Source organism: Anopheles aquasalis, chromosome 3 (genome assembly GCF_943734665.1).
Source record: "Anopheles aquasalis chromosome 3, idAnoAquaMG_Q_19, whole genome shotgun sequence".
Taxonomy (NCBI): Eukaryota; Metazoa; Arthropoda; class Insecta; order Diptera; family Culicidae; genus Anopheles; species Anopheles aquasalis.
The window spans coordinates 62,408,549-62,418,548 of NC_064878.1; the positions used below are offsets into that span (position 1 = coordinate 62,408,549).

The 10,000-nt window shown below is 49.0% G+C and overlaps 5 protein-coding genes across 9 annotated transcripts in view; 3 read left to right on the forward strand and 2 right to left on the reverse strand.

The window, feature by feature from the left end:
- The window catches only part of LOC126578795 (PAN2-PAN3 deadenylation complex subunit PAN3), a 9,855-nt gene extending 8,001 nt beyond the window's left edge, over window positions 1-1,854 (reverse strand). Inside the window, exons 1-2 of one of the 4 annotated variants that reach the window (XM_050241708.1) lie at window positions 1,771-1,854; window positions 1-1,161 (exon numbers count right to left, since the gene is read on the reverse strand). The exon at window positions 1-1,161 is cut by the window's left edge and continues 178 nt beyond it. The gene's annotated coding sequence lies outside the window, so the exon portion shown is untranslated. Of the gene's footprint in view, window positions 1,162-1,299; window positions 1,318-1,378; window positions 1,477-1,509; window positions 1,720-1,770 lie in introns of those variants that run through there. The other 3 variants (XM_050241707.1, XM_050241709.1, XM_050241710.1) reach the window with 3 other exon arrangements.
- Window positions 1,855-2,646: 792 nt separating this feature from the next.
- Window positions 2,647-3,486, forward strand: LOC126578804 (chymotrypsin-like). The gene has a single exon (XM_050241725.1). The coding sequence runs from the start codon at window positions 2,647-2,649 to the stop codon at window positions 3,484-3,486; it is 840 nt and encodes a 279-aa protein (XP_050097682.1).
- Window positions 3,487-3,797: 311 nt separating this feature from the next.
- LOC126578803 (chymotrypsin-like) lies at window positions 3,798-4,646 on the forward strand. Its single transcript, XM_050241724.1, has one exon. It carries the CDS (start codon window positions 3,804-3,806, stop codon window positions 4,644-4,646), a length of 843 nt encoding a protein of 280 aa, XP_050097681.1. The 5' UTR covers window positions 3,798-3,803.
- Window positions 4,647-5,423: 777 nt separating this feature from the next.
- Window positions 5,424-6,304, forward strand: LOC126578802 (chymotrypsin-like). Its single transcript, XM_050241723.1, has one exon. The coding sequence runs from the start codon at window positions 5,424-5,426 to the stop codon at window positions 6,270-6,272; it is 849 nt and encodes a 282-aa protein (XP_050097680.1). The 3' UTR covers window positions 6,273-6,304.
- Window positions 6,305-6,433: 129 nt separating this feature from the next.
- LOC126578800 (glutaminyl-peptide cyclotransferase-like) lies at window positions 6,434-9,542 on the reverse strand. 2 transcript variants are annotated; one of them, XM_050241719.1, is made up of 3 exons: window positions 8,755-9,542; window positions 7,194-7,995; window positions 6,434-7,119 (listed from the first exon to the last, which is right to left on the reverse strand). In XM_050241719.1, exons 1-3 carry the CDS (start codon window positions 8,818-8,820, stop codon window positions 6,932-6,934), a joined length of 1,056 nt encoding a protein of 351 aa, XP_050097676.1. In that variant the 5' UTR covers window positions 8,821-9,542; the 3' UTR covers window positions 6,434-6,931. The 2 variants fall into 2 exon arrangements, with proteins under 2 accessions (XP_050097676.1, XP_050097677.1); XM_050241720.1 differs by lacking the exon at window positions 8,755-9,542 and adding an exon at window positions 8,315-8,741.
- Window positions 9,543-10,000: the final 458 nt, after the last annotated feature.

Sequence of the window (10,000 nt, forward strand, 5' to 3'; positions counted from 1 at the left end):
CCACAGGGAGGCAGATCCGTTTTTCGCGGATTCCTGACCCGTCACCACCACACCACACCACACTTTCTCTCACGTTCCCCGGTCTCCCCCGGATGAGGAGGGACGATTGTGACGGTGACGACTTTCTTTCCAGGCGCCACTGCCACACAAGCACGCACGCACGCACACACGGTAGCGGGATTAACGGGTTCACCTGGTTAGCACCTGGTGGACGGAACAGGAAAGGACTTCCGCTAGCGATTCGCAGGATGTGGATCGCTCGCTCGCCGTTGAAGAGTAAAAACGTTGATCCGGATGATCCGCAACACCACGACGACGACGGCGACGAGTTTGCATCGCCTTCCTCCTTCTGATCCCACCCCAAACCCCCTTCGAAACACCAAGGTGTGCTGCTGCTGGTGCTGCTGCACTCTCTCGCCACCGATGTGTTGCTTTCACTCCGTACGCAAGTGATCCGAGTACGCACACCCACACATACACTGCTTTTCGTCTTCCTCTTCTTCCTCCTCCTGCTATTCCTACTATTTGTGCTTGCGGTGTTGTTTGTGGTGGTCGACGCAACGCAAACCCGTTCGGCATCTGCGGCGGGTTTCGCGATCACGACAAGACGGTGCGCACGGCGACGGTGGAGGCCGCGGTGAAGTTGTTTTGTTTTTACTGCAGTAGTAGTAGGCCGTGCGCGGTTGGAGCGAAACACAAATCATCTGTTTTCGTCCGTTTCATTCACGCACACTCGCGGCGGGGCGCTTGTGCGACCGAAAGGAAACACTTCAAGTAGTGTGGATCCGCGGGCGGGCGGGCGGACGGGGGGCTTGTCGGCCTTCAAAAGCGCCGCCCTCTCACTTGTTACTTCTGCTTGCACGTACGCACGCACCAAGGACCAGCAAGGACCTCACTCGTAGGCCGGTGGATTACAGGTGTGCCCCTCGGGTACCGTGCACCGGAAGGACGCTCACCACCGACAGTTCTCTAGCGACGAAAAGGACACAAATTAACGGGCACAACACGGCACAGGCAAATTTCCGCTCGACAACACATCACACTAACACACACTGCGCGTCCTTGTGCGTTTGTATGTGTGTTTGGCGGTTGCAAGGACTTCTCGACGGTGATGGTGGCGCTGGCGGCGGCGTTCTTCCTCGGCACGGGAATCGGTTTCAGCTGTGGAAGGGAAAGACGAAACGAAAAGAGAAGGGTTCAAATGAAAACGTCCGACGACGGGAATTCCGCGCTTGCGGTTCGCCCTTTTTTTTGACTCATTATCATAAGTTGTTATGATTCGAAAACACTCCGAGAGACCAGCGCCGCACACTTTGTTGCTTTCTAATCGGCGGCGGTATGGTCCCGCAACAAAACGCAACACGCAAAACACGGTGACCTTTCCTATCGCGTCGGCGAACGTGCCATCGTTCCCGGGGTGGGTAAGCAGGCGCCGCGTGCGCCAACTTTGTTTCGAAGATTCTCTCTTCACGCAAAAAAAAAACAGAGGAACTGCGCCACAGAACACACTTCAAGAACGCGCCCTGGAGTTGTTATGGTTGAGGCGCGTGCCGAACGGGTAGCAGCAGCAGCAGCAGCACCAGCATCAGCAACCAACGCACAATTTCTCACAAACGGAGACCCCCCCAGGGGCCTTCGAGGTTTTTGGGGAGGCGTTCCGTGTGCCGTTCGCTTTCTATTCCGCGTTGCTGACGAGGTTGGCGGCTTCACGAGCCACGGCCGCTCCGTGCGGAAGGAAAGAAGAAGGGTTTTAAAGCTGCTGGTGCTTACTTCTTGTGTGTGACGACGTATTTACACTTTATTTACGACTTCGCGACATCTCGCCAGCGCACGCACGACGTCAGCACCTAGAGGATGAGGGCACGAAATACACACACACATGCTCGCGCAAAAAAAGGAAAAGGGTTAAGCGTGCAAGGAACGGCGGTGGGAGAGGGGCCAAAACAAAGAAACGTCAGCGGGCAGTGCAACCAGCACGTGGTGATCCGTGCACAACGCGGAGAAATATTCGATTTGTTGCAACAAAAGCGTTTGCAGGAGGCGTAAATTGGATAAACTTAATTATAATTAACATTACTTGAGCAAAAATCCATTGATGAGAACATTTCTAATTCGTGTTTAATGCACAATGAACTTACATAATGGTTTACATTTCAGGGCAACTGGTGCGATGGCAACGAGTTGAGAGCTCGCATGCAAGTTTTTAGCTCAAATTTAAGTTCGAAAGATAGAGAATTCGTTTTGCTCATGATCCGACCACGTGGGTAGTGACGAAACAGGTCATGATAATCCTAATCTCGCTACCAACTTATTGATGAGAGCGGTTCCGTAGTTTGGTAAAAATAGAAGCTTGAGAAAAGATAGGTCGCAAACATATTGGAACCTTTGTGTTTGGATATACTTACGATAAACACGCCTTATCAATGTGAGGTTGCAGGTTTCACGTACACTTTGTTGTTCTATTTAATTCGGTCGATATCAAAGGTCGAATAAGAAGATATGGGTAAGATATGAGAATCTAAAATTGTAACGTTATCAATGGATCTAAGTATGGTTGATATCTAAGGTCGAAATAGAAGACCCATTTATCTTTCAGTATAAAAAAGCCCATTTGCGGTGATACATCAGTTTAAGATGTTGTGCAAAATGAAATCTGTCGTAGTTCTGGTGTTTCTGGCTGCTGTTGCTAATGCGAAGTGGATTGGCGAGTTGCAGACCAACAGTTATTCTTCCGACGGGCCATCTCGGAGGATCGTGAACGGCCTGGAGGCCATTCCCGGACAGTTCCCGTATCAGGTCATGTTGCTGACTGAGTTCCCCGAGTCACCTAGCCTTATAGCTGGAGGATCCGTCTTGACCGTCAACTACGTCCTGACAGCGGCAAGCACGTTCTTCAACTCAGGAGCCCAAGCCACCGGAGGTACCGCTGTGATGGGTGCCAACATTCGTGCCAATCAAGAGCCTTCCCAGCAGCGCATTCGTTACGATGCTTCTGGAATCATTATTCATCCGCAATACGTGGTAACCAACAGACGAAACAACGTTGGAGTTGCCCGGCTGAACACACCGATGACCTTTAACGATCGTGTTCAACCTATTCGTCTTCCGGCACGATCCGATACTCGGCAGTTCGAAGGATTCATCGGAACCATTGCCGGATTTGGACGATTCGTGGATGAACCGGGTGCTTCCGATGTGCTGAGGTATATTACCAACCCGATCATGATGAATGCCTTTTGTATAGTCAGATGGGATTGCCTGACAGTTCAACCAGATAACGTTTGCTTGAGTGGTGACGGCGGACGGTCAACCTGCAACAGTGACAATGGCGGTCCTCTAGTAGTCAACGAGGGAGGACCCTTGCAGATCGGAATAGCATCTGTTTTTAGCAATCCATGCTCTATTGGCTTGCCATCGGTGTACACACGAGTAATCCCGTTCCTGCCATGGATCGAGGCCAACACTGATTACGTAGTGAGACCTTGAGCAATAAAAAATAATCCACTAACAATTGAAACATTATCGGAATCTCCTTTTATCAGTATTTTTCCCTGTCTGTAGTGCAAGCCAAGCAATTTCACTACTAAGCCTTTGGTATACGTTACGAACCTTATCACAATTGATCTTTCCTGGAATTTGATAATGAGATTAACTGTCTCATTCACACTATACTGTTTAATCTAAATTGGTAACCTTATCAATACACCTATGCAGGGTTGATATCTTAGAGCGAATTAGAAGATATGGATTCAGTATAAAAAGGCCCAGCTGCGGCTTTACATCAGTCCAACTTTTAGTGCAAGATGAAATCGGTCGTAGTTCTGGTGTTTCTGGTTGCTGTTGCTAGTGCAAAGTGGATTGGCGAGTTGCCGACCAACAATTATACTTCCGATGGACCATCTCGGAGGATCGTCAACGGCGAGGAGGCCACTCCCGGACAGTTCCCGTATCAGGTCCTTATGCTGACTGAGTTTCCCAACACTGCTAGTAATATTGTAAATGGAGGATCCGTCTTGACCGTCAACTACGTCCTGGCAGCGGCAAGCACGTTCTTCAATGTAGGATCCCAAGCCACCGGAGGAACCGCTGTGATGGGTGCCAACATTCTTGCCAATCAAGAGCCTTCCCAGCAGCGTATTCGTTACGATGCTTCTGGAATCATTACTCATCCGCAATTCGTGACAAACAACAGGCGAAACAACGTTGGAGTTGCCCGGCTGAACTCACCGATGACCTTTAACGATCGTGTTCAACCTATTCGACTTCCGGCACGATCCGATACTCGCCAGTTCGAAGGATTCATCGGAACCATTGCCGGATTTGGACGATTCGTGGATGAACCGGGTCCTTCCGATGTTCTGAGGTACACTTCCAACCCGATCATGATGAATGCCTTTTGTATGGCCAGATTGGATTATGTAACTGTGCACCCTAACAACGTTTGCATGAGTGGTGATGGTGGTCGTTCGTCCTGCTCGAGTGACACTGGTGGTCCTCTAGTCATCCAGGACGGAGGACCCCTACAGATCGGAATATCATCGGTTCATGGAGATCCATGCTCTATTGGCCTGCCATCGGTGTACACGCGAGTAATCCCGTTCCTGCCATGGATCGAGGCCAACACTGATTACGTAGTCATACCTTGAGCAATAAAAAATAATCCACTTACATCAGTCCAACTTTCAATGCAAGAAGAAATCGGTCGTAGTTCTGGTGTTTCTGGCTGCTGTTGCTAGTGCGAAGTGGATTGGCGAGTTGCCGACCAACAATTATACTTCCGAAGTACCATCTCGGCGTATCGTCAACAGTGAGGATGCCACTCCCGAACAGTTTCCGTATCAAGTCATCATGCTGACTGAGTTTCCCAACACTGCTAGTAATATTGTAAATGGAGGATCCGTCTTCACCGTCAACTACGTCCTGGAAGCGGCAAGCACGTTCTTCAATGTAGGATCCCAAGCCACCGGAGGAACCGCTGTGATTGGAGCCAACATTCTTGCCAATCAAGAGCCTTCCCAGCAACGCATTCGTTTCGATGCTTCTGGAATTACTGTTCATCCGCAATACGTGGCGACCAACAGACGAAAAAACGTTGGAGCAATAAAATATAATCCACTAGCAAATGAAACATTATCGGAATCTCCTTTTATCTGTATTTTTCCCTGGTTTGCAGTGTACGACGAGCGTTTTCGTTACTGACCCGGTTTGCGGTTTGCGGTTTGCGTTTCGCGTCTTATCACACTCGAAGCTTCTTGGAATTAGTTGATGAGATTATACCTGCCATTTATGCTACAGCGAATCTAAATTTGTAACCTTATCAATGGACCTAAGGAGAGTTGATATCTTAGAGCGAATTAGAAGATATGAGTTCAGTATAAAAAGGCCCAGCTGCGGCTTTACATCAGTCCAACTTTTAGTGCAAGATGAAATCGGTCGTAGTTCTGGTGTTTCTGGCCGCTGTTGCAAATGCGAAGTGGATTGACGAGTTGCAGACCAACAATTATACTTCCAATGTACCATCTCGGCGGATCGTGAACGGCGAGGAGGCCACTCCCGAACAGTTTCCGTATCAGGTCATGTTGCTGACTGAGTTTTCCAACGATGTTGGTAATATTTTAACTGGAGGATCCGTGTTGACCGTCAACTACGTCCTGACGGCGGCAAGCACGTTCTTCAACTTAGGCGTATCATCCACCGGAGGAACCGCTGTGATGGGTGCTCATATTCGTATCAATCAAGAGCCTTCCCAGCAGCGCATTCGTTTCGATGCTTCTGGAATTACTGTTCATCCGCAATACGTGGCGAATGGTCAAAACAGACGAAACAACGTTGGAGTTGCCCGGCTGAACACACCGATGACCTTTAATGATCATGTTCAACCTATTCGTCTCCCAGCTCGATCCGATACTCGGCAGTTCGCAGGATTCATGGGAACTATTGCTGGATTTGGCACTGCTACCGACGATGGTCCTCTCTCAGATGTACTAAGGTACACTTCCAACTCAATCATGATAAATTCCTTTTGTATGGCTAGATGGGATTACGAAATAGTGCAGCCAGATAACGTTTGCATGAGTGGTGATGGCGGTCGTTCGTCCTGCGCTAGTGACACCGGTGGACCTCTGATTGTCCAGGACGGAGGACCTCTACAGATCGGTATTGAATCTGTTCGAGGAAATCCATGCTCCATTGGTTTGCCATCGGTGTATACGCGAGTAATCCCGTTCTTGCCATGGATCGAGGCCAACACGGATTACGTAGTGAGACCTTGAGCAATAAAAATTAACTTATCGCTTAAACATAATGAAGTTTGTTATATTTCCTAAACTATTGGAACATCTTTTTATCAGTTTAGTTATTTCCTGTTGCGCACGACCAACCTCTGTTTCGCCACGGAGCCTTTGGTTTGCATTACACACCTTATCACACTCGATCCTTCTTGGAATTTGCTGATGAGATTTTGACATTCACGTACACTTTGTTGCTTTATCAATGGCCCTAAGGTGCGATAAGCTGATATCTATGGTCAATTTAGAAGATATGAATGGAGTATAAAAAGCGACCAGTTTGTCGATTCGTGAGTTCAAATGCAAGATAAACAAAATCAGGCTCCTATTTTTTTCTGTACAATATCTCCGAATGGATGGGCACCGATAGGTCCAAAGGTGCGCCGGATTAAGTATTTCGATCATTATTGGTTTTTGCGATTGGCCTACCGGTATAAAGATATAGATCTGCATGAAAGATGAACAATATTTCTCAAATCATTTTTCTACTACTGTTAACATATTTATTTAAAGTAAAGATAAAACTGCATCAAGCACCAAACGAGCGTTACGTATTGGAAGTACTCGACCACTGGAATCGCTTTTGTGGCAATTCCCTTAGCCACCGTAGGAGATCTAAATTGCTTGGCCATAAGTGGACCACCTCACTGCAGGCAGCTCTCCGGTGCACGACCATATTTACTGTTGCAAAACGTAAGATACTCGATCATAAATATCCTCAACACGGCATTCACATTCTTTATCGTCGACCGGCTCAGGTTTGCCTCATTGTCCTCCGGTTTGTGCCAGTGCTTCGGGAACGGAACCGGAATCAGGTGAAGCACGGGAATGTCTACACGGCGTAAAAATAAAAAAATGTCCTTGTTAGATCCTTTCTGTGCGGTAGAAGTAATTCCCGCGCCTTACTTCGCTTTAAAAACGGTAAATGATCATCCTCGATCCGGTTGTAGAGCGTTTGATCCAGGAACATGGTGCCACTCTTCGCATCACCTCCCTTCACCAGCAGCTTGTGCGTCCGCAACCCGTTCTCGATCTTGCTCAGGCGACGGTGGTGGTTGCGTGTGTTGGGAAAAAAGTTGTAAAACTTGGGATTCTCACTACCGATCAAATCTAGCAGTACCAGCAACTGCACACGATCGATCTCTCGCATCGACTTCCCTCCTCCGATCGTTTTCGGGACGTAAGGAGCCGTCGTCCACTTGGAGGCGAGATGCCGCGAACCGTAAAGTGAATCCGTGGCCGACCACTTCCGGAAAGCTTCCTCACCGTCGAAAAACAGCAGCATCAGGCTAAGATCGGTGTTGTTGCGCAGCAGCTTCAGCGCCGATTCCGTCGTTTTAACCAAGTTTAACATCAGGGCGCACGGGACAGCCGAATCGACGGCCCCAACGAACGCGTGCTCCCGGAAGTACTTGCTGTCGTAGTGGCAGGCGAGCGTCAGGTACTTGTCTGCCTCGGGATTCAGCTTGCCGATGATGTTGGTGAACTTGAGCGATCCAAAGTGTGGCGTCTTCTGGTTGAACTCGTCCAGCTCGACACCGAAACCGAGCGCCTTCAGTTCACCGATGATGCTGCGCTTCACCTCCGCATGGCTGGCCGTACCGACGATCCGGGGCTTCAGAATGTTCTTCAGTACCGCCTCGAAGTGCGACTCGTTCGTTCGCGTCGCCACAATCCGCATCTGGTCAAGCGTTAGCTGACCGTCGGTCTGGAAACATCGAATGAAGCCGTTACTGAATGGCATATGGGACTCATGCTGGAATGTACATTCTGGCTGGGCCATAAACAGCTGCATTTTATGCTCATCCTCTCGATCCACCTACTGTGCTTGGCAGCTGGAGCTGGAGAGTGCATTGAACTACGGTGCACTTTCCGCTGCATTGCACACCGGCAGTCATTTGTTGCGACACGGTTCGGATCAGATCGTTGCATTGATGTTGCTCCGATCGGATGCTCATTTCATATGCAAACGATACAATTACCATTGAGATGTATAATTAGAGTAATTCAAATTCATAATTTCTTACCTTACTTCGTAACATAATTTGCGTAATTTTCCCTCTCTATTGAGGGAATTCTTTTTATGTAGAATGTTTTCTTTTTCGAATTTTAAATTTCATTAAACATCAAAACCAACATCGCAGTGCATGCGAATCAACTGCAGCACACCATGCTTGTTTGCGTACTTGCTTCTCTCAGCTGGACATCAGCTGCTGGAAGTGGTGCCGCTGCATTCGCATGACGAAGCCGGCAATCCCGGTATGTGATGGATTCCCCCCGGGGGTGGGTTGCCCGGCAAATGCCTTGTGCACACTACTTCCACGAGACAGTGACGCAAAGCAATAGACGAGCGTCGCCTGAACAGCCTCGATATTGCAATAGATCGCTACCAATCGCTTCCTCACCCCCATCAAACCCCTTCCAATGTTCCAAAGCATGATCCGTTCACTCTCACTCACTCGCTCACCTGTTGAATCGGCCACACCGTGAAGGTCATCAGGAGGAGACAAGAAACGATTGGTATGGCCCACATTCTTCCGGTACGCCTCGTGGGCACCCCTTGTTTCGTGGTGTGGTTACCGAGAATCTAATCCAATCGCAAACCGATCAGTAGCCGCGAGGACGCGATAAGAACTGGAAGCTACAGCCACCGTCCACTATCACGAAACTTTACAGCGAGCACGCGGGTATTGCGTCAACACTTATGGTGCGTTATACGACGTTGCTAAGACAACGGAACACTTAGCGTGCCGAGCAGACACGGCGTCCACTAGCAGAACGGGTGTATCCGGGTTCTTTGCTTTGTAGCCACAACGAGCTACACTTCACTTGTGTTGCTGCTGCTGCTGCTGCTTGTGGTTCTACTGGAAACCATTTCGCACTTGTCCCAACCTGCGTGGCACGGCGCTCCGTTAGTGAAAGTTACCCAACGACCACGACCACGACGACGGCAGCGATGCGAGTGGTCCGGACTTGGTGACGCGCAAACAACGAATACAAGGAGATACTATGCTGCTGTTCGGTCGTGTGGCCATCGTCGCCGGTCGTCCCAATGATCGACCTGTTGAGCATGTGGGTCTGTGTGTGCGCACGACATCAGAAGTGCCGAGAGTGGGGTTTCTCATCCCCCTCCCAGCGTTGGAGCCGTACTGTTACGTAGTAACGGGGGCTCCATACGTGCAGCAGCAGCAGCAGTAGCAGCAGCCGCAGCAACAGCTCTTCAAACAGTGCTCGACGGGTTTAGTGTAACAGCTGAGCATGGTTCGATTGAGAAATGGTTGCTCAGATGATTTAAGAAGTTGTATTTAAGAGAGCGAGTAAAATAATTCAATTTTAAATAGAAAAAAAGTGTTCACATAGTGAGCAGAACTTCAATATTAAATGAATGTCCCGTTTTTAATTGACTATATCCTGATAAAAAATCATCCAAACGAGCATCGCTTCCAAAAGAACTACTAGCTTATGATACGCGATAATCTGCCCAGCACTGTAGGACGGCTGGAGCGAACGTGGGCGAAGAACCGTGCATTTTATCACATTTTCAGGACAACAAACCCAAGACGACTACTGATAAGACGCCAAGAGGCGCATGGCCTCTGTGCGAGAGAAGGCAAACGATATATCATAAAAGAGGGACACCCTGGTAGGCACACAAACGACCGAGCGGCGAGTGCGAGCATCCACAAGAAGGATATCGGAAATCGCAAGACGAC

What these genes read in the sequence shown, in the direction of transcription:
- LOC126578803 (XM_050241724.1), top strand. Translation starts at nt 3,804, where the DNA reads ATGAAATCGGTCGTAGTTCTGGTGTTTCTGGTTGCTGTTGCTAGTGCA.
- LOC126578802 (XM_050241723.1), top strand. Translation starts at nt 5,424, where the DNA reads ATGAAATCGGTCGTAGTTCTGGTGTTTCTGGCCGCTGTTGCAAATGCG.
- LOC126578800 (XM_050241719.1), bottom strand. Translation starts at nt 8,820, where the DNA reads ATGTGGGCCATACCAATCGTTTCTTGTCTCCTCCTGATGACCTTCACG. An exon ending in CGGTGTGGCCGATTCAACAG is followed by an intron (nt 7,996 to 8,754) that starts GTGAGCGAGTGA and finishes CGATGTTTCCAG; the next exon opens with ACCGACGGTCAGCTAACGCT. An exon ending in TTTACCGTTTTTAAAGCGAA is followed by an intron (nt 7,120 to 7,193) that starts GTAAGGCGCGGG and finishes TACGCCGTGTAG; the next exon opens with ACATTCCCGTGCTTCACCTG.
- LOC126578804 (XM_050241725.1), top strand. Translation starts at nt 2,647, where the DNA reads ATGAAATCTGTCGTAGTTCTGGTGTTTCTGGCTGCTGTTGCTAATGCG.